We start from the raw sequence: 27,803 nt of genomic DNA on the forward strand, positions 1-27,803 counted from the left end.
GTTCATTACTCCATTGTTTGAGAAACTATATATTATTTTCCATGGTAGCCGAAAACCTAAACGATAGAAACATGCTGCTTTAAAACTAATGGTGCACTGATGACTCATAGGATTGCTTGAGCTGGGAACATAACAAGAGCATCTTGAAATAGGCAGCACTAATCTTTTGTTTTGTACAAAACAATGTGGTGATTTTAAATCATGGAGATAACATGGTGATTTTTACAAACAATTGAAATACGTGTTTTCTGACAACACTGACTCACGTAAGTTGTTTAGCAACTTCTAAATGAAACACCAGTGTTTGGCAGGGTCTGCACCTGCTTCTAGAATCGTTTAATTTTTCACATAAAGTGGCACTTAGGTGGATTTTTTGGAGAGTGGGTGTGATTTTTTTTAAAGACACAAAGTTTTATCTAAACCAAGGCTGCGTGCTGTATTTGCTGTGTGTCATAACCTTATCTTAGCAGAATTTCCAATGCTGCACAGTGTGCATCTGTGACTGAGACAAAATCAATGCTTATAGATTTAGCCGTGTAATTCTATCACTTGACCTCCTAGATATGATTTGAAATGTAAAGTTTGTTAACGTTTAAATGAACTTGAAAGCCCAGGGTCTCTAGAGTTTTTGGTGTCTTGGAGAGTAATCCATTTCTTATCTTTTTTTCCTACTTGTCACTGTCTGTCTTTTTGTCTCCTTAATCATTTAAGACTCTGGAACACTTAATCATGTCCAAAATATATATGGCTAGAAAAAAAGCAGGAATGTTGCTAACCATGTTATCAAAAGCTGCTTAAGCATGGTGAATGCTTGAATTCCTCTATGGGAATCAGGGTTTGGAAAAGTGAAACAGAAAGTGAGTAATTGGCTTTAGCTGCTTTTGTCATAAAATCAGTTAAAATTCATTTTCCCCTCACTATAGACAACTGCTCTTACCTTTCAAATAAAAGTGGTGTACTTTTCTATAATACTCTATCTTACCTGTTTTGGCAGTCAATATTTTATGAAGATGTAGAAAGAATGGTTGATTTTATTTTTCTCATTCTAAGCTTCAGTGGATCATACATACAAGTGTCAGGGGGAAAAACAAAAACATATTAGACGTTACTTTGAGAGAAAAATTCCTGTAAGAATTTGTAGAAGTGTAAGGCAAAATAAATTTGTAACTTGTTGCAACTTTTGCTGATCCTGCATTTAACCATCTTACTTTATTTGGATTGCACTGATGAGAAGCCAGGCATGGTCATCTATGTAAGGAAATAGACTACTTAGAGGAGGTATTTCAGTTTTTTGAGAGCTCACTTGGCATGAGTGCTTGAATGCTTAAAGCAACGATTAACTACTTTCAGTCTCTTAAAACCCAGTCTAAGTGAGACAAAATGCTGTTTCATTGGGCTGATATTCTGCACTTTAATCGATTAAACTGCTGGACTGGGCCCCACTTCCTAAGGTTTTTCCTGCACATTCAGTGTTTTTGTACACTTTGTGTATCTGAGCCCTATTTTTATGAGAGCTGTACAGGAGTTTGGAAATGGGGTTCATGTAGGAGAGCTGCATTCAATGTAGACTGCTGAGCCAAGCTGCCTCAAACACATCAAACCCAGCATAAATTTTGTGTTCTTCAAATTTATGGCCTTCAGCAGCTCTTTGGAAGAACTTGGCTCTGGATTTACCTTATTCCCAACCCAGCTCTCCTTCCTTCGTTTCCCACCAATGAATTTCCCTCTGTTGAGGCACCTCTGGAAGTGCCTGGGGCACACTGGGAGGGATGCCTGCCTGCTTGCACACATCCCAGGTGGGACCAAAACCGCAGCGAGGTTACTAAGAAGTGGGGTTTGTCTGTCAAAAAGCATGTCCTCATAACAGAAGAATCTTGTTTTGGAAATCATTATCCGTATGGACTGATGCCTGCCTACATGTACACAGCCTGTGGGCTTAGCTTTGAGGTGAGTGAGGTTTTATGCTTTGGCACAGATACTGCCCCAGGCTTGACCTTCAGCCCTGCTTGAGTGGCTGGAGCTCAGGGCCAGTGGGCTCTCTGCTCCCAAGGAGCATGGGCTTGTCCTCCCCTAGGACAGGCAGAGGGGCTGCCAGTACAGGAGGGGAATTCAGGAAGATTTGCTGGTGACTGCAGCATAATTAATGGGTGTAAAATCAATTTCACTTGAGCATAGGTGATGCTCAAGGCTGTGCCGTTCTCATCTGTCAGGCAGGCTCTCTGTGGTTTGCAGCATGCACCCGCTGAGAGATCCTGGGTTTGGAGTCAAAGTGCATGGGATTTTTGGTAACAAAGTCCAAGGAGCTGCAGTAGTACAAGAGAGGAGCATTAATGGAAACCGGGGGCTAATGCTTGAGGAAATAGAAATTGGACCAGAGACTCTCTCATATTAAGCAGGTGTCTGTATGTGGTGCTGTTTATGACTGTGAAACTAATCTATGTTAATAATTGATTGTTCAATTAGTAAAACAAATGTGACAAAGCCAGGCAGCTTTGTGTACCAGTGATGACAGGAATATATTTGGCTGCAGCCCATTATCAGTCTAAGGCTGAGAAACATTATTCCAAGAAAATCCTGCTTGTTATTCCTCTTGTTTACTCTTTTCTTCCACCACCACTTACAATAGCATAATACAGGCAGACACTAAGTGCATGCAGTGAATAGCATTAGATGAAGATGTAGCTGTGCTTATTGTATTGCTGATAATAACACCAGACAGCATAAAAAGCCCAGAGCTTTTCAGGCAAGGTGACATCAGAGCCCCAACTTTTTCTGCAGATTTTGAGGAGGAAAAGCAAGCTGGCAGGAATTCTTGCAGAGGGGCACGGAAACAACATCTGCTGCTGTTTTTTCTTATTTGCCCTTGTAGTGTTGTTATGTTCAGAGTGATGGTGTGTTTTGCAAAAAATGCAGTAACTTTGGTGTAAGCAAATGTAACTTTTTGACAAACCTTGGAAATGTGTAAATGTAGGTACAGATTACTCTTTTTACAGTGTGAGGCTTTTTTTACAACATGCCTGAGAAAGTGAAAATAAATCCTTTTTCTTGGTGTCTTATCTTACAAAGCAGTACATGTGGAGTACACTGTGAAGGTTTTCTCAGTCAGTTTCCAGGAGCTTGCCAATCCCTTATCAGAAGTTACACAAGAGCTGGACCTCTTCTGCTTAGGCCGTTTAAATCTATACATGTTTTTACAAATCAGTATTGCAGGTAATACGCCAGTAATCATTCTTCTGATTGCCACTAGTAGCTTTCCTAGAAGGGTCTCAAAGAAACACATAACCATTAATTGCTTAATCCTCACTGCTCTCCTGCCAGCACAGTCCAGAGTGTGTAAAAATGTATTATGACCATTTTTCAAGGAAAGGTTGCAAGGAGAAGGCAGATTAATAAAGGGATGGAACCACCTTAATAAATGGCTGTGCCCCTTTTGGAAAGCCTGATTCAGTCCCATAGCCCCTCTAGCTCAGTCAGCACTTTTCAGGCTGCTGCCTGACCATATGGGAATTTGAGCTTCACATGTTTTTTTCTCTTTGAGTTTTGAGAAAGCAATTAGTAAGTTGTTCTGCTTATTGCTTACTTCTGCAATGCCCAAGCTATGTGGAGCTTAGGGATTCACACCTCCATTTGATCTGTGGTGTGGCACAGCAGACTCTAGCTGGGGACATTTGGGGGCAGGTCCAAACCTGCAGCACTGTGTCATTGTTGACTCCAGGAGTGAGGAGGCAGAGCTACAGGCCTTTATGTAATGAACGTTGGGAAGAGAGGTGTGATTAATAAAGACTGTAATGCCAGTGAATTGGTACAGAGATCAGTAACACTCATTTTCACTGTCCCAGAAGGCTGTGTGCCCTTAAATAATGGTAGCAACAAGAAAGAGTCAAAAATAATTATGCCATAGTGAAATACAGTGGTTTATTTTTTTGTAAGTGTTGTACTTAAACTTTCAAAGATTTCATGCCAAAGGAAATGGCACAACAATTTTGAAAGGAGAAGAGGCAGCAATCACAGTTTTTTTGTTGTTTTGTTCTGTTACTCTCATTTCCTTTGTGTGCTCTTGACCCTGAGCTTGCCAGTGCAGGGAAATTTATTTGGTGTTTGTACAGCATGTTTGGGCTTTGTTTTAATTGTAGTATTTGAACATTACTAATAAACAATAATTATATCAATAATGAAACCACACAGATACATGTATAAAAGTTGGAATACTGAAGTAAATCTCCATGAGATTCATTTGTGTATAAGGTATATAATCAGGCTTATGGTCAATTTCACTGATTTTCTGATATGAGTCTCTGGTGTTCACATCAAAGTTTGTGCTGCATATAATTTCTGGCCCCATAAAATAGCTGTACCTATTTTTCTATACCTATGCCTAAATCAGTGCAGTGGGAAAATGGATTGGCTTGTGCTACAGACTGCTGTAACTTTGACAAAAGAGCTTCACAATTCCAAGTGAATTAATAAAAAAAAAAAAAAAACGACTTGATTATTTGCAACCCTTGGTGTGTTTGGTAATATTAGAATTCATAAGGGGATGGATGTTGTAGGAGACAGATTCTAAAGTTCATGAAAGGTGTGATAAATTCTCCTACACCTCTCAGGTTTTATGGCATGACTTCCTATTCCGCACATAGTGTTCTCCTACTCTTCACTTCTACATTTGTTTAAAGAGGGATGAATTAACCTGTCAGAGCAGCTGACGGAAGGGGCTCAGCGTCTTAGAATGGGCATTCTTGGCTGCTGCCCTGGCTTGTGTTCAGGGAGATAGATCAGTGAGCAGAAAGCAGGTAAATGGTCAAAATTATGACAAATAAATCTTTGACACAGTTCTGGAAGTTACATGTGGGTTTGGTTGTAAATGTTTAGCAGATGTCACATGCCACTGGCATTTATTAGTGACTTTGATATTGTATCCCTTCATTATTGGCTTGAAGGACTCCCTTGGCTTGAAGGAATTTTGCAGAGGTTATTGATGGCAGGGATGCAAATGAACCTGGTGGTTTCTATGGCAATGTTGCTGTGTCCTGAAGTGGTACTCTGTATTTGCCAAAATTAAGCCTGAAATATCATATAAAGTCCAGAACTGTTACCTTCCATTGGTGCCCTTCAAGGGTTGGAGTGGTCTCCCAGTCACATCTTTGTCCCATAAAATAAAGGCTGGACAGGTTGTTGTTTTTTTTTTTTTTCACATGTTTTCCATGCAGCACATGCTCCAAGCTGCTCTGTGCACAAGTAGTATAATGTTGTGACCAGAGAAATCTGGCTGGATTGCCTCACTCTGGCCAAATGGCTCTGCAATGGCAAGATCTATTTGTCTTGGAAGAAACAGTAAATGAACTGAAGTTGGCTCCAGCTTCCAAAATCTTTAGCTGCACTGGATCTCTGTATTCTGGTGGTTTTCTATATTAGTGCTGGCAAATGGCAAATGTGAGTGTAGCTAAGTCATTTCACTTTTCTTTGCTGTAGAGTTCATAAGTATGTAAAATATATATCGTTAATGCTATTACTAAAGCAAAATTAAACTCAAAAGACTGTGGTCATGTGCTGCCTTAAAGGAATGCATTGAATATCACTGCTTTGCTGAATCTAAATTCTGCCTCTTAAGCATAGGTATAGCACAGTTTGTCTCCTGGAAGTCTACAGTCTTCTATTGTTTAGCTTAATTTAGCTTCGAAAACATGGAAGCCAAACACTTAGAAAGCAGCTGTTCAACTGAATGTATTAAGCAATTTACTTTCGGTAATGTAGCCTATAAAATTTTAATTTTGGATTAAATAAACCGTATCCTTCAGCGTGGCTTTTCTACCTTGATGTTCAGAGAATGAAATATGGGCACATTTAGTGAATTTCTTCTCCAGGATGTGCCAGTGGATAAGGGTCAATAGTTTCCTAATGAAAGCAGTCAATAGCAATTTCTCTTAGTAAGCACAAAGAAATTAGCACCAAACAACAGGCACAAAGTTGCAGAAGTTTTATGTGATGGTTTGGTTGGACTGCTCCAGGATTTAGGAAATAGCTGTAGCAGGTAGCATACTACTGCTCAGTAGATAGCAAGCAGAGGTTGGCAGAAAACAGATCAATTAAAAAGGTATCTAAGCAAGATAAAAACAAAATTACAAATGTTTGTGTCTGTGTGTGCAAAAGTAGGCATATTTTCTACAGCGTTTATTTTATGCATTTCATATCTTAACATGTGGAGCTAAGCAGACATTTTGCTACAGAACAAAGGTGGAGATGACTTCTTGTCATAGTTCCTTCACAAATGTTGTTCTCACTCTAAAAACATGTGATGTCTTGTGTCATAACTGTGGCAAGATTGCATGTGTTTTACCCATACTCCTCTTGGGATAAGATCTTCAGCTGCTATTGAACATTTTTGCTCCTGTGATCGTGACTGAAGTGTCCTTTGAAACAGCTTAAGACTTGTCCCTTTCCTTAGTCTTGGAATAGCATAACAGAGAAATGATAGAGCATTAACTGAGGCTGTTTTCCTATATGAAATCAATAGTGTTCTGCAAGTTTCAGATCAAAATCCTGCAGATATGTCTCTCTGACTGGTGTCCCTGTGATCCAACCATGAGAGGATGCAGGGAGGGATGTTTGTGGGTGTACAAGTGATGACAGAGACTCTCAAGGGAAATTGTTGACTATCTCAAACACACCCTGTTTTTAATCTAAACGAATCTCAGCCAAAGAGTTTCTAGCAATTTTCTAAGTAGAAAAAGGCTGACTTTACATCTAACACGTTCCATAAACACGTGTAAAATAACTAGACCTGAGAATTAGTGAACATCTCTAGCCTTTACTCCTGTTTATTCTTGATATCAAATTATCTTTTGACTTATGACTCAGTCACATGTAGGCTCTGAGATGTAAGAGATGGGAATTCAACAGATTTTATTAAAATATGTAGGGAATGTTTGTAGCCTGAGAGGCTTGGTTTGTAATCTGTTTTGTTTTTAACTCCTCTTTTTTAATGTGGTTGTTCTTAAGCTCTGCTCAATTTTTCACTGTAAAATAGAAGTCTCACACAGTCAATAGCTAAGTTTGTACAATCTATATTGTAGTATTGATTTGGGACAGGTGAGGAACTCAACTATTGGCAGACTGAGGAATGAAGGAGCATTTTTAATATGGCTCAGACAAGGTTCTGCCAAGGGCCCTTTATTCATCCTGATTCCAAAGCAATACCTCATTGCATCTGAATAACAGCAAGGGAGACAGAGAGACTGAGTAAACAGGGGAGAATAGCAAGATCTTAGAAACAAGTCTCTCCTAAGTATTGTCCAATGCTGTAGGCTGTAAAGGACTGTGAGGGTAATGCCTATTTAATGTGTTGCTTTGAAAACCTAGTGTTTCATCTCTTAACATTTTGACAAAATCTAACTCTTAGAATAAAATTAATATAATAAGCAAAAATACTTTTTGAGTGGCAGAGGAAAAACTCAAGTATTTTTGTATGGAGGCACAGCAGGTAGTCACTTTTTCTTAGTTTCAAAGACTCATGCTTTCATGTACTTGTTTCTTTGATGAGAAAAGTAGCTTAGTGCTCATATTATATACTTTCAGAGCTATTGTTTGATAGAGAAATTTCAGGCATGGATAGTTTATTGAAGTTTTGATTTTATTCTTGATAGACTACCAATTTGTCCAGCAAAGAAAATGGTAAGGAAAATTTTTTCTTCTTCCTGTTTCATTCTGCAGTTCTCTTTCCAAAAAGTGTAACTTCATTATATACTCAATCTCATTCTCTGCTGTTACACAAAGACTATGCTGTAGAGATACACACTGCCCATCAGAAAGAGCTTTAGTCCTGGTCTGCCATGACTTCATGGATAACCAGGCAGAGAATGGCTCTTCTTGTTTATCCAGGCTGCATTGCAGTGGCAAAATTAAAATGATGCTCATGCTGCAGATGTAGGACAAAAAGTGATGTTTTGACTTTCCAGGATTTCATGCTTCCATGAAACCCCATGGTTGACATCTATTGCTAGCAGTCTCCAGTTGCTCTTTAGTCCAGAGCACAGAGACACCTGGAGCAAGGAGAAAACTGGTGATTGTATATTCTTGAGGCCAGAATCCTTCAACAACAGGATTAGAAAGCCCACTATTATTTATTATTACTAAAATGATTGTTTTACTGGAAATCCCAACTGGTTGTACCAGATCTGCATAATGTTGCACAGGCAAAGGACATGAAGGTTGCCTTCTGCTGGGATGATTAATTGTGTGCCTGGGTACCTAAATACAGAATACTCTCATGTGCGTGTACATTCAGCATGTTGGCCCAAATCCCTCAGACCCAGCAGACTGAAGGACAGGTTATTCTGACATACTGGAATAGCTCATCTCTTTGTACAAGGCATTGGTTTCAGGAGCCAAGAGTTGGGTTGTTGGCCTTTTTCTGCTGGAGGAGTAGGAGACAAGCCCTTTCAGAACACCAGAGGAAGTCAGTAAGGGTGCTCCATATTGTGTAAAAATATTTTGGAATAGGACTTGTATTATTTTTCATAAAGTACCTCTTGCAGGAGGAAAAGGCTGTTTTGAAATTACACAACGGCAATGGCACGTGTAGCTGTCTCTCATTTGGATTGAAAACCAGTACAATTATCCCTAATCAAGGTTTGTAAATGCAGAGAATGTAGATTTCAGTTCAGTCATCCATGCTTGTCAAGGTAGGGAAGTGCTCACTATCCAAACAAGCTTCATACTCACTACCTTCAGTTAACAACCCTATTACAAGTGAAACATTTAACCTCCCTGGTCCTGGATTAAATTAAGCTGATCTTGAAGGGCAGTTCTAGATTTTTCTCTTCTGTGGCTGTGTGATTATGTTGCATTCTCATGCCTCTAGACTTCCCCTGGAAACACACAGGTTCCAATGTGCACCTATGGTCCCTCTCTCTGTGGTTTCCCCTTCTTCTTCCAGGGCCTCCCACCTCACAGCAGTAAATGCCTGCTGTTCTTTTTTCCAGACTTCTAATATCCTCCCTTGGTATCAAGAGAGCAGTGACAGAGCTGTGCTATGGTGCCCTTCCTCTACATGACCATTGCCTTCTTTTTTTTCAAAAACGCAAATTTGTCTTTTTCAGAAACTAGCTGTAGGCTTAGTTCTTTTGTAAATAAAGGGAGATAAATAGTCTCAAAATCCCTGCCTAATAGTGAGTAAATTATTAGTTTTGTCCTTTTCAGAGCAATTATGGGTATCTGGTAATATGGCGATTCTACATTAAATTCTCTATGGTACAATCATGAGCTCATGCTGAGGAACAAAAAAGCTCAAAGTTAAAAAAGAATCACTGGAAAAATGCTAAAAGGTTTCCTCCCTTTCCCTGTGCCCAGCTTCTGTGTGCTATTTCAGTGAGTGTCTGGTTATTTATGGCCAGTATCTAGACACACCACAGCTTGTATTTATCTTGGGTACCACTTGTAGGAATACTTTTGGAGATCCAGTACTGCAGATTGCAATGGAAGCTAAATATCCAGGATCCCATGTGGACTGGTACAAAATGTACTGAAGGGAAACCTGTCACTTCTTCATCACTTTTGTTATCCAAGCCATAAAGATTAAAGTGTCTCACTGCCTGCCAATACAATTCAAGTTGTGTTGTAGACCTAGATTAAACTCAAAGGGAAGCATAATGCATCCATTTTATTCAATAACGAGAAAGAAATGGTCTGACACCCACAGGCCAAATTTCTTGAAGGGTTCATTTTAAAATAAACCCATATATTAATCTGTTTGCATTGTCTCGGAGAAAAATGGTTCTTTGATCAAAGGCATAATCAGTGGAAGGTCAAGTGTCTTCCTGCCAGAAGTGTAAATACTTTGTTGCATCTGTGTCTAAAAGTGGTTTTGGGAAGACTCTTGTAGATGTCTAGCTATGGCTTTAAGTTTAGGGTGGATCTCTTCTAGATGCAGCATGAATCCAGTGAAAAGTAAAATTTGTCCCTTCAGGACTTGAAAATATTAAATGGTGAAAGAAGGGTGGAAAGAATAAAGATTATTGCTATGATCATACAGGCTGAATGGCTTGCCCATGCTTATTCAAGTTGTTTCTAGAACAGCTGGGATTGACCTTTTAAGCCCTAGGTACACATCTGTCACACAGCTCCCTTCCCCTCAGGACTTTTCCACTGGGTTTATGTTGCATTGGGCTGGACTTATTTCCCATGTGAAATGTAAATCTTCCTTTCCACACCTGGCAGGAGCATCCCTCATGTTGTCCTCGCCTAGGATGTTGAGAGCATAGGGAAAGCCAATGCAGTGCAAAGTCTTGCCTCCCACATGACGGGCTTGTCTTGCACAGAGAATTGAGTTGTCACTGCAGCGTGGGACACAGCTGTCAGTAGCTGTAATACAGCGTGCCTGCAAATTTCCTGACAAAATTGGTACAGTCAGCACACAGTGTGCTTTACAGCAATAATAATCAAATGTTCCATTGTGATGTATGATGGAAGAAATAGTGCTGGCACTCCTGGCCCCACTCTCATAGGTTCTTCATATTAATAGACAGCTTCACCAATTTTTCCTCTTCACCAGGGGAGAAATCCATCCAGACAGCTGGGCTGCATTTAGTTTTGTAAACCTCAGGGCATACTCAGCTTGCTCTGGAGCGACAGGATTAGCAGCACCATACATATGTGAGAATTTGCCTGAATCATTTCTGAAGCACACCAAGTACTGGTCAGGGTGTAATGGGCTGTGCTGAGAGCTCAGCACCACTCACAGTGGGTACCTGCCTGTGAGGGTGTGTGAAATAGCAGCATCTGCAGCTGGCACATGATTCTGGGAGCACATGAAGACCCTCCTCACTGTTCCCTGCTTCTGTCAAAATTCTGCAGGAACCTTTCTCAACACAGCCACTGGAAAGAAAAATAATAGGAGCTCGCTGGCTGTGTTGTTATTATTCAGCTGGTATTGAGTGGCAGTACCAGGACACTGCAGAACTGCCTCTCTCTAGCTGTCAGCTGATCAGTTGTGACAGCCCTAATAATGGTTATGTCAGGAGGCAAGTAAAAAGATGCTACAAATGGATTGCACGTGTATAATTGCTTCAAAAACAAATCTGTTAATAAAAGGAGATGAGAAAATTGACAGGAAGAGATGGCTTATTGCATGCTAATTTTCTCCAGCTTTCAAATTCCCTCTCTCTCCTTTTCTTTTTTTTTTTTTAATTCAATTGGGTCACTTCTGTGGAGAATCATGGTCAGAAAATTGAATATGGGGAGGAATTCTATACAATAAATAATTACAATGATGTGTTATTCCCAACAAGGATCAAGTTCAGGCAGATGGATTTGGCAGAAGAGCTGTTAGCCATCTGATGGCTTCTTCAGTTTATGTTTACCCTGTTGTAGTACTTAGACTTTTTATGCAAAGGGGTATATGAATGGAGTGGCCTAAAAAGCATAAAATCTCTTAGCTTATGTCTTCAAAGGTTCCAAGATGTGGTTGCACCTGCATTATCCCTCTAGAGGAAACAGAAGATGCTGCAAATTCTGTTCATAGAAATGGCAAAACCCACAAGAGATGACAAGGATTTTATTTACTCAGTCCACAACGTAACAAGATGCATATGGGTGTTCCTGAATTAAAATGCTTTGCCTTCTGCACTTCCTCAGTAAGATTGCTAGTGTACCTAAACAGGGGTATTTAAAGAATGTAGAAGACTTACTGTTATATATATCTGAGCAGTTGAAACCTGAGTCGTTCCAGAAATACGATAAGGGAGTCCTGTAGCAGACAAATGAGTGAATATAGCTGATGAGACAATAAGGCTAGAAGTAAGTAATTTGAGAAAATTGGACCAAATAATGGGATCAATGATAAGCTTGATGAAGGCAATAGTTTTTACATGACATTAATGGAAGCAGCTGCAAGACTTACAAATACAAGCTCAAGAATGCCCATTTTAGTGCAAGATTTTTTTTGAAGAAAACATTTAGGTTTTTTTTTTCTAAAGAAAAACATCTTTTTATCTATATATGCGTGAATATATCTATACTGTTTGTATATATTTAGACCCTCCCCAAACTGTCTAAGCTGTCAGCTGTAATGTGACTTGTTCTGGCAGCAGGAACAGATGGAAGCCCTTCTGAACTGGGAACTGTAATGATGCTGATGTGCAAATCAAAATTTTGTTTATCCTGCAGTAGTTTATCGGTAGAGGAAGTCAGTGTTATATGCACTGGGATCTAGATGTTCACGTAGTTTTATGAACTTAGTTGCCAGATCTTTATGAAGTTCAGAGTTATAGTTCAGAGTTATAGTCTGAGATGTATTCTGACTTGAAGAATGTAGGTAAAAACAGCCACCTGGAAAAGAGCTGTTTGGAAGAGGTACAGACAGCAGTGTGGTTTATTTTTTGGTTTATTTCTTGTCGGATGTTACTTATTATGAAATTGAATGATACCTGAGAGTTTTGACCTTAATATGTGCTCATGCTGGCTTTCTAATGAACTCTTTTCTATTGCATGAGTCTCAGCATCTAGACTGGTCTCCATTTGTGGCCTCAGCGGAGAGCCCAGGAGTCAGATTGCTTCAGACATAAGGTTTGGTCTTTCAAAGCAGTCTAGTAATGCTAGACTAACTGCTTACAAGGAATAATTGATGCTAAATTCCCTAGGCTATGAGAAAAATCTCAACTCAATATGACAACCCAGAAAAGACCCAGAAAAGTTTGTCTAAATGATGACTAGGGCTAATTTAGAAGCATGAAGACTACACTGAGATTTCTGAAATGTGGGCTTGGCTCCTGATTCAATCAGTTCCCAGTCTGACAGGGTCTCATGCTTTAAAAAAAAAAAAAAAAAACCCACCAAAGAAAGAAAAGAAAAGAAAAATTATCTTCAATATGCATGAGACCACTGCTGACAAGGAAGTAGATATGTTTTCTGCTAGGTGAGCAGGTTTACTGTGCACTTGCAGAATTCCTCAGGTGTGTTCATTTTGGGGTTGAAGCAACGTGACTAGTAATTTCTCTAGTGTTTACTTCATGCTACAAATAAGAATTTTTTTTAAAGTACCTGACAAACCGTTATTTTCAGGTTTGTAGGAGATATTACAAATGGCAAATGATAAGAGCAGTAACATAACCAGGGAAAGTGGGACAAATAGGAAGAAAGATTTGAACAATATTCTTTGATAGTACTCATTTAACAAAGAGAAGACTCATTTCATAGCTGACTCCTGTGATCTGTGCTAAGATAGTTGATGGCATCATCAGTTTTCACACTTTTCCTCCAGTTTTTCGGGCATGAGGCATTTACAGTACATTATTTAAATACAATGCATGCTTCATATTTATGCTTCCCTTAGTTAAACATTCTCTGCCATGGTTTGGGGTTCAGGAGAGCAGTCACTGCTGGAGCTCTCTCCGCTTGAGCAGTGAAGAGCAAGATGCTGTACATGACAGCATTTCATCTCTGTATGGCTGGGGACAGTAATGCATGAGCAGCAGGCAAAGGCATTAATCTCCTCAGCTATCCAGAAATGAACTGTCATGTACAGCAACTTGTTCTCTGCTCTTGCTGCTACTCAGTCTCTTCTCCTTCTGCACCCAAGATCACCTCTGCATACATTAAGCAAGTTCTTGGGGCGCTGGCAGTTTTCCTCCTGGGAGTAGAAGGCTATGGCAATATGAAGCCAGGAGGTGCTGCAGCCCCCAGGGACAGGCAGTGGTGATGGTTGTAGCAAGTACAGAGGTGTTGGGGATGGCAGAGGGGATCTGCTTTCCAAGCCTGCAGGTCATAGGCTTGAGGGGTGTTGTGCTGGAGATCCTCAGAACTTGAAAGAAGCTGATGTGTGTGGGGTGGTGGAAAAACAGGCTGGGAATTTGCTGTCTCTGAAGCATTAGACTGTGTCCCCAGTACCTTGGCCCATTTACTCCCTGGCTTTTGTGTAAAATAGTCTTTTCCTAGTTGACTTCCAACCTGTTTGAGTTTCTGCTTACCTGGACAGAGCATAAGCTGTCCTGTAAGAGAAGGAGGACCCTGGAAGACAGCAAGTCACTTAGAAACCAGGCTCTGCTGTGAGTAAATTGTGCAGAGCTCTGTAAGTTCAGCATATTGGCAGAGATTAATGTAGCAGTTGGGCATTTTTTGAAGGGGGGAGGCAAATTCAGGTTAATTTACAGTGGTGGGAAGTGCTGTGCTCTGTTTAGTGTCGGGAGAGTGACAGTTTACTACATGTTTCCCAGGAGGAACTACAGCAGAAGTAGGCTTGGGAAAGAAGCAACTCAGCTTATAGAGATTTCTTTCATTAACAGAAAGCTACAGCCCAGGTTCCTGTGGCAAAATGCTGACAGTCTTGCTCATACAATATGTGTTTTCAGCTGTGCTATAATGTGTTTTGGCATCAGCACTGGGTACAGTGGGAAGCCAACCAAAACACACCCCTTGCTTTAAGTATTACTAACGAGCTTCTGAGGTTCCTTCCATACAATTGCTACCCAAATGCACAGCTGCTGTTTTATTTTAGATATTAATTTGCTTATGTGCTGTAATTTTGCCACTTAAAAGGAAATGTGGCTTGGAGAATGAAATGGAACCGCTGCAAATTACCTTTTTGGTGAAAACCTCCACTTACTATGGCTAACAATTAATTTTATATGTTTTTTATCCCTTCTGCCCCAAGCCTAGTGCAATCACAGAATGTGACCTTCTACTATATATTTAGATACATTTGATGTAATGCTACTGCGGTTTCCTGGTCACAAATTAGTAACCTGCTGGATGAGGCTACCTAAGTACAAAGTGAGCTTGTGCTATTCAAGCCAATTTTGCCAAATGAAGAGCAGAAAAAGGTGTTTAAACTAACTGGAGAACCATTTTAAATTGTTGTCTCTGGTTAGACCCAAAATAAAGCAGGATCACCACTTCCTTTATGGTAGAATGTTATTACTGTTGCTTGAATGTGGATAAATTAGATCTGTTGTTAATTATTCTGAGAATTTAAAAGTAGGTACAGCTATTTAGTTTCGGTGTTCTGTCCCCAGTCATTCAATCTACACTTACTGGCCATTAATCTTTATCAATTTGTAACAACATAAGGAGATTCCTGACTGGTCATGTTTGCTTTACTTGGAAAAAAAAAAAAAAAAGGAGTGATAGGGATGTGGATTTAAAATAAATAAATAAATAAAAAGAGAGCCTAGAGGCAAGAAAGAAGATAAAAAGGGGGGGGGGGGGAGAAAAGACATGCCAGAAAACCTAAGAAAAGGGATGAAGGAAGAAATGAGAAAACTAAAGTGGAATTGAAATACGTATGTCTTGTACTCAAGTCAGTGAGATAGCTCAGGTCTGTGTTTCTGTAGTGATGGTGTTTATGATTATAACTTGACAGATTCAGCTGGGGCTGGATATCAGTTTCTTCACAAAGGCTGGGGATGATGGGGAAGGAGATTAGAGTACTGATTCATTGCTCCCTAGCTTTGAGCTGACTTGCTGAGGAGTGCTGAATAAATAAATATGATAGGGCAACACAAAACATGCCCAGCAAAGCTTCCAGCTTAATTGCATTTCTGTTATTCCTCTCCAGTGCTTCTTTATGTTTTAGGTTCATTCATTAACACTGCTGCTCTGTCTTTTTGAGTGCAGATCTATATTTTAAAAATCAAAACCAAAGGGATCTATTTGCTTCAGCCAGGGCACTAGCACAGACAGCACACTTACTTGTGCTGAGGGAGTTGAGACCTCAGAGATTTACAGTCTTTGGACTAGACTGAGATACAGACAAATGCAATTCCTTGGAATAATCTGCACCATTACTGAATGATACTGCTCTCATTAGACACGAGGGAGTCAACAATAGCTATAAATGCTGCTGTGTCCCAATCCAGGCAATGCACATCTAAGGGCCAGTTTGGCTAAATGCTCTTGTCCTGCATGCTGTGCAGTGCTATCTCCTATGGCATCTGCAAGACAGAGGTGGATGTCTGTGTTTCTTATCCCTGCTGCTAGAGGCTGTTGAGCCAGAGGCACTCCAAGCTGCCCTTTCCCTCTCTTTCTGCTGTGTACTTTCAGCTGCTGAAACACAATACTGTTATTATCTGACCTGTGGTGTGAGTTACAGAGTGCTTTTGATTTCATCCAAACCAATTCACATCACTGTTGAGAAATGTCATGTAACTTGGTAGCAAGGCTTTTGTTTTGCAGGATCTGAAGCCCCACTTCCAGTGGCATTTTCTGTTGACATCGCATTATCAGAAGCTAGCAGTTCCTGTAGAAACCTTACATTAAAAATGGGTGTAGCAGACAAGGAACTAAACAGATAAGGGAGGGATGCAAGTCAGTGTGTGATCCATAGATTCAGGGGTTAAGCTGCAGCTGCTGGTCTCTGAATATTCACTCTTTCTTTACATAGAACTTCAGTGTTGGATCTGTTCTCAGCCCTTTCTGGGGATTTCTCTACTTTAGCTATCACTTCCAGTCATAACTTTGATTACTGAATATTCAGAAGACTTCCTTTTCTTTTTTTCCCCTCTCATTTTTCTTGTTAGCATCTATGAAGCGAGCCTGAAAAGATTTGGAGGCAAAGCCTAGGGTGGTGGCTGGGAAGGGTGACCAAGCACTTTGCAGGTCAACAACTTCTGTTTGAGCTGTCCTGGGTGCTCTTGATGTTGGAAAGGGTGATAGTTTTCAGACACTTGAGCTAAAGGTTGAGTTAGGGGCAAATCAAAGCCAGGAGACTGCTGTCTCAGGCTTTACTTTGAATGGTAAGATTTTTATTGCTTTTAATTGTAAGAGAGTTTGTGAAATCAACAGGACCTAAGGGGTGTGAATGAAATTAGTCACTGCAGGGGAAGATTTCCTGTCTGTAACCAATTTCTGAAAGAACTGTGTGGATGCAGACTGCTTCTATAAGTCATATGAGAGGGACTGTCGTGCAGTTTCCCTCTGTGGGCCTTGTCCATCATAGTTTCCAGCTTTAGGAAAGGATAGGGTGGGTGTGTTAGTACCAGTGAACTTCCAGCATTCACCTTCCATCCTCCTTCCTTTGCTGTGTCTGCTGATGGCAAGGGTAGAGTGGCAAGAGGAGAGGATATGTTCACCTGGAAATAAACATGTGCTCAATGAGATACACTGTTCATGTGTCTCCTCAAATAAGCAGGCTCTGAATGACGGAGGATAGCTGATTAAATCATCCTGTATGTTTCCAAAGCAAATAAACATTTTTTGCTTTCATTTTCCCTCAGAGGGAGGAATGCCTTTGATTATTTTGTGTTAAGATTTGGTTGAACAGCTCGTTATTAGCTTTATTAGTATATATAGCACACACAATCTGTTGGTATTTTCGTGATGGAAACTATAATATTCAAGTGGAACAGAGTTTTTCATCTGCTTATGAAATCTCATCTACTTACAAAACCAATTGCTAGTCAAAATAAATAAATAAATGTCTGAGTCATATTTCTGATCCTAGGCAATAATCTGTGCTTTTCCATCTGGCTCTATAAATACCTAGTTGTTTAATTCAATAAGAAGATATTTATGTTTTCTATTCATTTTCTACTTCTTTTAAGGATTTTCCCCCTTTTCCATACTGGTGTTCAGATTCCCAAGTTCCCCCTCCTTCCTTTCCCCTTCCCCCCAGAAGCTCCTGCTTAGAATTCAGCTAATGGATTTCTAATTCAATTTGGGCTTCTGCTGGGATAAATCAGTCTCATACAAAATAATTTATGGTTCTTGAATAATTTGCTGTGAATGAAATTAGGTAACCAGCACCAGGCAAATAATAATTTCATTAAGAACCATGAAAAAAAGTAGTGACTATGTAGATATTCATGAGGATTAATGTCTGTCTTGGGACAGCAGTATTCCCCTAGCCCATGGAGAGAGCCCTTCAGAGCACCCAAGGCCAGGCTGCTCCACTGATGCAAAGGGAGACAGTGGCAAACTTCACATCAGCTCCAGCATAGACAGATTTTGTTCCCTAGTCATTTCATAAACACAGATTTGTTTGGGATCCTTTCTGTAACTGCTGGCTGTTTAGCAAATGATACTGGCATGGATCTGGGAGAAGTTTTGAAGGAAGCATCTGAGTAGAGAGCTGTTTGCTCAGTTTGAAGGTAGTGAACAAAGAGTGCTACCTGTTGAGGTCCTACATCCATTTTGCAGATGGGACCCTGAACCTGGCAGATTAGATTTCCCCAAGGTTACAGAAGAATATCAATCCTCTGGGTCTCAGCTCAATGCCTGAAGCAGGTGGCCATGCAACTGAGCTGTTATTTTAGGTATAGTCAAGTGTCCCATGTTTTGCTGAGATGCAGTGACACCGCTATCTAGATTAACTATACACTTCAGGTAGCTCATGAAATTAGGATCCATGACATCCCATTAGATCTCAGTTGTATTAATCAGGAGATGTTGGATCATCACTTTTCAATGAAACAAAATTGCTTTCATTGAAAGTGTTACAAAACAGGGAGCAAAGCTCTGCTGCAGTTTTAATAATTGGAAAAGTAAGGGTAAAAATAATCATTCTTGCTGGAAACAAAAGGTTGACATTTTAACCCCAAAATACTGATGCAAGAAGCAAGCTTAATTATTAATATATGAAAGAACATAAAAAGCAGAGAAAGTATTTGTAAAGTGCCACATTTAGTTACAGATCCTCACTCAAGGTAGCAGTGTGCTTTCCTCTATTAAACAAACTTGTGCTGTGTAATGTGATTTACCACTGGCCTTAAAATCCATTTGCCTGTTGGCTGATGACTCTGGCCTGTGCTCTGTCTTTGTTTCCAGTACATGATAGAGCCTTAAGAGCGTGAGAAAAGGTGGGATCAATGCAAAAATTATAATTTATCATGTTTGGGACACCATGTTCAGACTGTTGACATAGCAGTTAGATAAAGGACATGAGTCCGAACTTTTAATTCTGAAAATGTATGCAGAGTTAACTATCCTTGGATTTTTCCTGAACTGTATGCTTTGGACTATGCCCAGGAAACTTGTTTCCAGTATGTGTTGAGAACATATTTTATGTGCTGTAAAATGCATTCTACCTTCTAACCACAAAGGTTGTCAGGTCTTGTAAAAGGAGATTTTTTTTGTGTGTGTTGTTGTAACAGGCACCTTCTTTCATGTTCATGTAAATATGGCAGGCTCTGTCCTGTGTGACAAAGAGTGCCTGAAGGGGACTTGAGAATGAATAGGTTTAACAAAAAGTATTTTAGCCTAAGCCTTGTCCATCTTTAATTAGTTATCAGGGTTAAAGAAGGGGTCAAGAGCCTGGAGCTGCTTCAGGACTAATGTGTCAAAGGGAAGTGAAGCCTAACACTGAAGAGGAAATGATGCTCCTCAGAGGTTTCATAATTTTTGACCTTGTGTCAACCATTATGACCACTAATGGCAGCTAGGGCAGAAGTGTCTCAAATTAGACTTTGCTTTTCAGGTGGTTGGGAGGGGATCCCACGCCATCACACAGACCCATCACAATCTAGAATCCAAAATGAAAAATGCTTAAGAGGGAGGACACAAAACCTCATGGGCTGACACGGGAGTTTCTCTGCTGTTCATAGGCTGCATCTGTATTAGAGAAGACACAACTAGACTTGAACTCTAGCAGCACAACCATCCATATCCAACAGGAGCTGTGTTAATTTTCCAATTAAATGCCTGTGGCTCACAGTTACAATATGATGTGAGTGCTTGGCAAAGTAACACTTGCATGTGTGAGTTTGTTACATGACAGAGCAAGGAGATAAAGTTTTGGAGAAAGTCTGTAACCCTTTTTTTTTTTTTTTTCAAGCATGAATATTTTATTAGTTTTAAACAAATCAGACATTCATGGAATAGTTTAAGTCAGAAAGACCTCTAAGATCAGACAGTCCAGCTGTTAACCCAGCACTGCCAAATCCACCACTAGGCCATGTCACAAAGTGCCACATCTATACATCTTTTAACTATCTCCAGGGATGGTGACTCAACCACTTCCCTGAGCAGCCTGCTCCAATGCTTGGCAACCCTGGAAGTGGAAAGAGGGTGGAAACTTCCACAGGGCAATCACCTTGAAATATCACTGATGTCATCTGCTGTTTGTCAAGCATGTTATTTTCAAGTCCTGTACTGTTGAGAGACGTGGCACAGTATCTGAGCAAACCTTACCCAGTAGCTCTATAAAAGCACAACGAGTTTCCATCAGAAGTAATTAATACTTTATAAAGAGGGATGTGACTGCTGGTACTCAGGACAGGGCAGCAAAGAAACAGGGTCTTTGCCTCTTCACTTTACATTTCATGCTCTCAGTTCTTCTAATTCAGCCTCAGCCCCTAGCGATTTACCTCCAGCCTTTTTTATCGATTTACATGGTTAGGCAGACTCATAGAAAGTAGAGCTTGCAGATTACTGCATTAAGTTTCCTACATTGACAACAAGTCTCACAAACCTTCTTGCTCAAAGAACAGCTTGGTGCTCTTCATATGCAACAGAAAGTATTTTCAGTTGCCTTGCATGAAACCATAACCTCTTCTGGCATTTTCCTAGGCTGAGTCCAATGCTAATGAGTACCTCCACCATCTCTTGCATGTTTAGGCAGCAGCTGGTAGTCTGACAGAGTTTGTCTCTGCGTAATGGTACAGTTCTGGATACAGAACCTTAAATGTCATGTCTACATATATACCTGCAGGTATTGCCTTGAATTAGCAGTGGGATGTATAAAAAATTCCCTCTGTTACAGAGCACTGACAGTTTTGTTTTCAGTGTTCCTCTCATCTGGTTGATGTTAAAGTTTCAAGAGAAGCAGAAACTTTAATCATAATTATGAATTAAATAAACTGGGGGAAGGTGCCTTTTTCCCCAATGGAAAGATGTAACTTGCAAAACTCTTTACAAAGGTGGTACTTTTTTTCTTCAAGTGTTTTCTTCATCTAGATGTGATTCTCCTTTTCCTTACTCTGATGCAAATCGTATTTGACTCCACTGGAATTAGCTGTAGATTAACAGCAGCGCAGTTTACCAGGGTAAGCCAGGCAAAATGTACTCCAAGCACTGGCCTGAGAGAAGGAGATGGCACTATCAGAGCAGGGGAGATGAAGAACACACTGGTTGCTGTAGGCAAGATGGTTGTGTTGTGTCCACATGGTCTGTGGCTGAGTGATAACCATTTATCCTTTCATCTTCCTCTGCCCTTGGCTTTATATTTGGGCATGCAGCATCCACATAAAATAGGAGCACAGAGAGAAGTGCACATGGGGAGAGGGCTCCACTCTACATAGGGCTGCCTAGGGGGAGCACCAGCAGCCACTCAGTTGGCTGCTTTCTTTGACTGTGAAACCTCCCTGCTCTTGAGCTGCAGCTCCCCCCCTTCACAGTCCCCCAGTGTAATGGCAGACTGTGCAGTGTTGTTAAAAGGGTAAGCATGGCGTTTCCTTCTCCCCTTCAGCTCCTCACAGCTTCCTGAGAAAGGCTAGCCAGAGTATGGTGGGCATAACAAGCACAATTACTATTCTAGGTATGGCTTCTTTATTTAGAAAGAAAGACTGTATAGTCTGTATAGTCTGTGTAGTAGGACTGAGTCCAAGCATCAGAAACCTCCTTGCTGGACTCTTTGGTTAGCCAATAATCCAGTATTTCAGGTGTCTGAGATGCCCATTGTCTGGTTTTTTGAAAGGGCTTCAGGTCAGCCTGCGGCTGACCATGGATCAAGTATTGGTTCCTGTGCTGCTGTGAAAGTTCCTTTTTTTTCTAGGGTATAGAAGGACAGGAAAGAATGTGTTTGGCTTTTCTTTGATGTTCCTGTGTTTGAGAGGGACACTTTTGCCCAGTAGCCTTCTGACGGATATGTAGTTGCTCAGTGCATATATTCTTTGTTAAGAGCAAGCAAAGCTTGGGTTTGATCTCCTGGGGATGTGTTGTTAAGCTGAGATGTGCTAGGACAGTCTTCACTGAACTGCTGCAGGTGCAGGGAAAGTTCATTCCTCTTTGTGGTCTTTATTTATTCTGTTTCTGGACTGAAGTCACCCAAAAAAGATGAACATTGCATGCCCTATCGATTTCTCTGTCACTTTTCCCAGACTGTGCCTGCACACTGCCTTTCCTGATGAAAAGAGCATTTAATTTTGTGGGTGCTCGGTAAATCTGAGTCAGAAATTCCCTTGACCTTGCTCCCAGGAGGGTCTAGCAAAGTTCAGCAAGGATCTGGTTTGTGGGCTGCCACAAAACCAAGCCTCATCTTCAGGCACATAGAGTCCCGCCAGTGAATTCAGCCACAACCAAGCAGATGCCAGCCTCCAAGTTCAGCCAAATATTTTGCTGTTGCAAAATTGCAGACTTTCTGGGCTTTTTGAGGATACCTTCCCCTTCTGAGGTGCTGAAGAATAAGGAGTGATTGCTTTATTGCATGCTCACCTTGCAATCAGCCAGAGGTAGGGCTGAGAGGGGGTAAGAGCTGAGAAAGCCACTCTCCTTCTCTCCAGGTCAAGGAGGAAAATGTACTTTCTCTCTCAGGGCACAGGCTACACTTTGCTGTGCCCATTCTCTGTCTCTGTGTGGTCTCCAAGGCCGAGGCAGGGTTGAGAGGGTGTTTTGGTATGGAAACTGTTCATTAGTGATTCTTAGAAATAAGTCCTGTTTTCTCACAGTTTTTATTCAGCTTGGACTAATATTGGATTCATAGCTCTGTGGTGTTATGGGCCTCTAAGGTGAAGGCAGGCTCTATGGCATATAGTATTTTTTGCTTCCCATTTGGTGGCATTGCGTGCCCTTCCTAGGAGGATAGAAAACCCTGTGACTAAAGGACTTCCAGCCGAGCAATTTTCCTTTCCTGAAAGAGTGTGCACTGTAATCCAAACCCTTGCCTCCATCCTGATAAGCTGTCTGGCTGAGCTAGCACCTGCTGTTAATTTCACAGTAAACAGTACTTGTTGCTCTAGAAAGCTTTTTAATCATAACATTAAAACCTGAACAGAAATCCCATCCATACAGTAAACTCCAGCCGCCTTTCTTGCAACGCTCGGGGAATGGTCTTGCCGAGTCATGGGCATCCAAATGCAAATAGAATTAACTTTGCAGCCATTCATTTTAAATTGCTCTTGAATCATTCTGAAGTAAATTCCATTTGAGAAGAATTTGCTTCAGGTCTCGCATGAAGAGATAATGGTCCAATATATTATCATCTAAGCAATAATAGTTCAAGTCTCGCAGTTCAGATATATACTGAGTTATATGCTGGGCTGATGAGAATTAAAGCTTCGTATATAGCAATAAAACTAGTGATCTAGAGATGAATAGATTGGTGTATGGAGCACAATATTTTCCTGCCACAGATTAGAGCAGGGATACTAATCCATGAAAGGGGAAATATACCATTAAATCTCTCTTTTCACGTGTTATGCATGGAGAGCCATAATATGTACAGTTTTACAGGCAAATGCATGAAAAGAGTAAAGACCTTTCCTAACATCAAAAGGTTCCTGACTTAGGCAAAGATTTGTTTTACCATAAAAGAAAACTGAACTAAAATTAAGGTAAAATTCCTATACGTTGACAGCCCATGCCAGATTGTATCGATGCTGATTTCAGTGCCATTTCCCCTGTTCCTATAGATTTGCCTTTAACTTTGGTTTTAAAAAAACATAGTTGTCAGATACTACAGAAGGCAAATACAAGTGCATCTGAATTTGGGCCAGCAACTAAAATAAAAATTCCAAATTAAGTTTATAGATTAAAGTGGCTTTTAAAAATTTATTTTCTTAATATGAATGGATTGCATGACTGGAACCAGTTTAGCAGTACCATTAATCAGGTCTTTTGTCTTGCTAATATAAATCAGTCAATAACAACAGATGGGCTGTACACTTTATTATGTGAAAATAAAGATGAATGTGACATACTGCAGAAGTAAACTTGCAGCTCAAAGTTACTGAGCACAGAAGGGGATTTGTTACAGCAGGGGAGAACAATGTGTGTCTTGTGTTTGTGTTTGATCAAAGTTGTGTGGGGAACTTGCTGCACATGACATTGGCATAATGATTGGAAATCAAGTATGTGAATTTTTAGTGTTTGTTTGTATCTGCACTTCCAGATCACTCCCAAATGGTTTAATTAGCTTTTTTCCTCCAGACAAAAGAAAAAAAAAATGTCTAGCTACTTAGGAGAGTTTAATAAGAGAGTTACAAAGTTTGCTGCTTTGTTGCGCCATTGGGAGATGAGCATTTTAAATAACTGGCAATAACCGTCAGGAAGATGCAGATCAAAGTCTCAGGCAAGATTTATGCCCTCATGCAGCAAGGAGCACATCATGAGAGGCAATCCCCATCCAAATTATAGAAATTGGCTCAACAGGCCACACGGTGATAACAAAAACATCTCTGAAAAATCTAAGTCAGAGTTTGATTTTTGTATGGAGAGAGGAATGACCTGTGTTTAAGTACAGCTGGTCAGGAGAAATTGATAGTAGTGTTTATTTAATTCACTTGTTAGAAACTGTGTCCTCATGAAAACACAGATTCATTAGATTGCCCTGGTGCTACCAGGTCTTATTCTTTAGAGAACTGCAAAAAATCCCAACACAGTCAAATGTCCTATATTGGCATTTTCTGTTGGATTTTTAGGAATGTTTTCCTATATAATTACACTAACATTATAATTATGCTTGCATGTTGCTGCGAGCATTGCAATGAAGGCATGACAGCGTACGGCTGTAATTCAAAAAATGAAATGCAAGACTTGGCTTCAAGATGTGTGTTAAGGTTGATGATTCAAAGATTCAAAACCCTGTCCCAGATCATCAGTTCGACTGGCTGGCTGTCCTAAGCTGTGACACAGCTGTGCCTGGTGTGATGTGCAAGCCATCATGAGGGGTTTAAGGTTCTTCTTCCTCAAAAGATTCTCATCCTGAGAAGCAAGGGTCACAGCCTGGTGCAGGGGAACTGGGGCTGCACACCCTCTCTAGCTGTAAACCACCATCCTGCCACTTCAGCTGGTGTGCCTGGGTGAGAGGGGAGGGGTGCTTTGCCTCCCTGCAGCACCTGACCCCATCTCTTTGGGGGATGCAGGAAACACCAAGTGACTTCCCACTGTGGTTCACACAGGTGGATTAGACCACCTGATGCCTTTCAGCAGTGAAAAGCAGGAGCAAGGGCCCTTCAGTGCTAATGGAGGTAGACTGGCTTCACAGTGAGATTGCTGGTTTTTCTGCCAAATGCAGTCATGGGGATATTCTATATGTTCCTCTCGGGAAACTACTCTATAAAAAACCACCATTGTTGCTATTAACAGCAGTAGTATGAAGGCAGCATTCTCCAGTTTAAAAATAAAAAAAAATTCTCTCTTAGCTACTATCTTAAATTTTTCCTAAAGTGATGGTTTTAAATGCCAGTTTCCAGGGACGAGGCATCCTTTGAGCACTATTTGTGTGACAGTTTGTGAATGGTTTCCATCTATATCCCTAATATTTAAGAGTGGTTCAGTTGCCTCTTGATAGAAATGAGAGAGTGTGGAAAAATAAAGCTTTATTTTTATTTATTGTCGTTCAAGAGGAGTAAGGAGGAATCACAGCAAGAAAGCTGTAAGAAAACAGGCTTGTATCTGACTCTAGGATGCCAGGTTGGTGGAGAGAAGCAGCTATCACCATAATCAAAATGTGAGACTAGATCATAATGTACTGGGCAGTACTTTGAATTCATACAAATAATACCTAAACTTTATAAGCAGTTACCTTCAGGAGGAAAAGCCAAAACCCACACCCATTTTCCAGGCTTTTTAAAAAATAATTTTGAAAACCTCCTTTTTTTTCTTTTTTTGCAGCTTGCTGATCCCTCCTTTTAGACTTTCTAGTTATCTTTGATAAGGTGCAGTTAATTGGTCAGGCATTGTAATTATTGCTTTTGATAACACACAGAAATTTAGTGGTGAAAATAAATACATTTGTTCTTCCAGTCACCAGAAATTAGTGAAGCAATACTTGTTTAATTATAAAACATATGTGTGCTTTGTTAGTTTCCATCTGTCTGCTTGCTGATTTGCAATTAAATGACCAGAAGAAAAAGATACGTCCTGTGGCAATTCAGGGGAAATGATTCATCTCTAATGTTTCTGTGTCGTGGATGTCGGTGGAGCAGCATGTGGGAGAGGGCAAGAGGGGAGGTGTGCATGGAAGTGGATGAGGAATGCCAAAAAGCCTCTTGATTCAGTTCAGACATGTTTCATTGTCATGAAACCAAATGAGAACTCCCATTACTGTAACTCATCTTTCTTTTGGGGAAAAAACAGGGAGTAAAATGGAGCAAGGAAAAAATCCCTAATGAGGAGAGGAAATAGGATTGCAAAGGAAGGAGCCTGGTATGGTCAGAGTGAAAAGGAAACTGCAGAAATAAAGGAAGCATGGGAAAGTGATAAAAAATTAAATTTAATTTGAGTATCTGGAAATGATTAATTGGAGATGAAAATGGAAGTGTTACAGTGTGTCACAGATTTTCCCTTTGCTAGAAGAATGTCAGGCCTTATTTATTGGCCCTTTTTTCTATCTTTGAACCAGTTCACTTCTATTAACTCTCAGGGAATGATGCAGTAGTGAGTCAGGCCTAATATTCCTTATAAAATGAGACACCAAGAAGGACAGGAGCATTTTTAAATTAATATGAAGGGCAGTGGGAAATAAAAAATGAAAGAAAATGGTGAACATATGTTCTCTTCATAAACAGTTTAGGAGGTTCACAAAATAGTTTGCTCTGTATGGTACTCCCATCTCTGATAAAGATGTGCAGTTTACCTTCATATGGCTGCATGGATGGGGTACCCCATTACCTTCTTCCCCTCTCTCCTTCACCTGTCCCTGTTCCTTCTTGTCTTTCTGAAAAGCAGTATCTGGAAGGAGAGTCGTGCCCCTTGTAATTCTGGACACGACCTGCACAGGGAGGTCTCAGGTCTGGGGAGGGAGCTATCTGACATTTCATCTTCATGAAGACTGGCAGGGAGGAGACAGCCAGGATTTTCAGCTGGATGTTCCATGGAGTTTTATTGATCAGCATCCACCACAGGGATGATACCTGTGCCAGAGGCAGAAAGGAAAGATTGAGCGAGGCCTTCAGAGCTGCCAGCTCACTGCTGGTGGGTCTATCAGGAGTTGGTGCCCCCCACCACTTTGCTGCTCAGAGCCTCTTGGATATTCCTGTGCTCTGATGGCAGGTGGGGAGAAAGATGGGGAGAGGGTTATTCTCTGCTGAATTTGGTGCTTTCTGATGTGGAAGACTTCCTCTGCACAAAGGGGCAGAGGGTTTATAAAAGACGATTTGTGAAAAGGGAGGGAGAAAGGGAACGTTTGGTGTTTTTCAGTCTTGCCTCCCACACAACAGATTCTTTTCCTCCTTCTCCAGACTACTTTCATTGACTTAATTCTTTACCAGCAGCACCAGAGAGGTGCTGAGATTCCTTATGTCAATAGCATGTGTCCATGTTTGCCCAGAATGTCACCATTTCACAGGTTCCCTGCCCCATTCCCCAGCTCCTACATGCTCTCCATAACAAGGACTGCACAGACCAAGGTACTACTGCCACAGTAAATAAAGCGTACCGTGGCACCTTCATTAGCAGTCTTAGCAGGAGAGTTGGAGTATGAACAAAGAGGTGCAGACTGGACTTGCATTTAGACTTTTGCCCTCAGCAGATTTCAAATTGCTCATCTGAAACAAAAGGTACTGTTTCCTATTTAGACCAGCCTCAGCTGGCAGTAGCTATTGCACACACTTGATTATGCAGTGTGATAAGTCACTATTTAAAATGTGGCCTTCAAGCATCTGAAAGTTTCTATTATTTCTCTTTATGGTTTTGCAGGCAACTCTACCAAGCACTAACACAAA

At 40.6% G+C, this 27,803-nt stretch overlaps 1 protein-coding gene across 3 annotated transcripts in view; it reads left to right on the top strand.

Annotated features, from left to right (window-relative positions):
- Positions 1-27,803, top strand: part of UNC5C (unc-5 netrin receptor C) — a 245,554-nt gene that overhangs the window by 128,593 nt on the left and 89,158 nt on the right. Inside the window, exon 1 of one of the 3 annotated variants that reach the window (XM_038136420.1) lies at positions 1,297-11,627. The exons of the other annotated variants lie outside the window; for them this stretch is intronic. Coding sequence (XP_037992348.1) covers positions 11,603-11,627 — 25 coding nt within the window. The 5' untranslated portion in view covers positions 1,297-11,602. Of the gene's footprint in view, positions 1-1,296; positions 11,628-27,803 lie in introns of those variants that run through there. 3 annotated transcript variants of the gene reach the window in all.

This window comes from Motacilla alba, chromosome 4 (genome assembly GCF_015832195.1).
Source record: "Motacilla alba alba isolate MOTALB_02 chromosome 4, Motacilla_alba_V1.0_pri, whole genome shotgun sequence".
Lineage (NCBI taxonomy): Eukaryota > Metazoa > Chordata > Aves > Passeriformes > Motacillidae > Motacilla > Motacilla alba.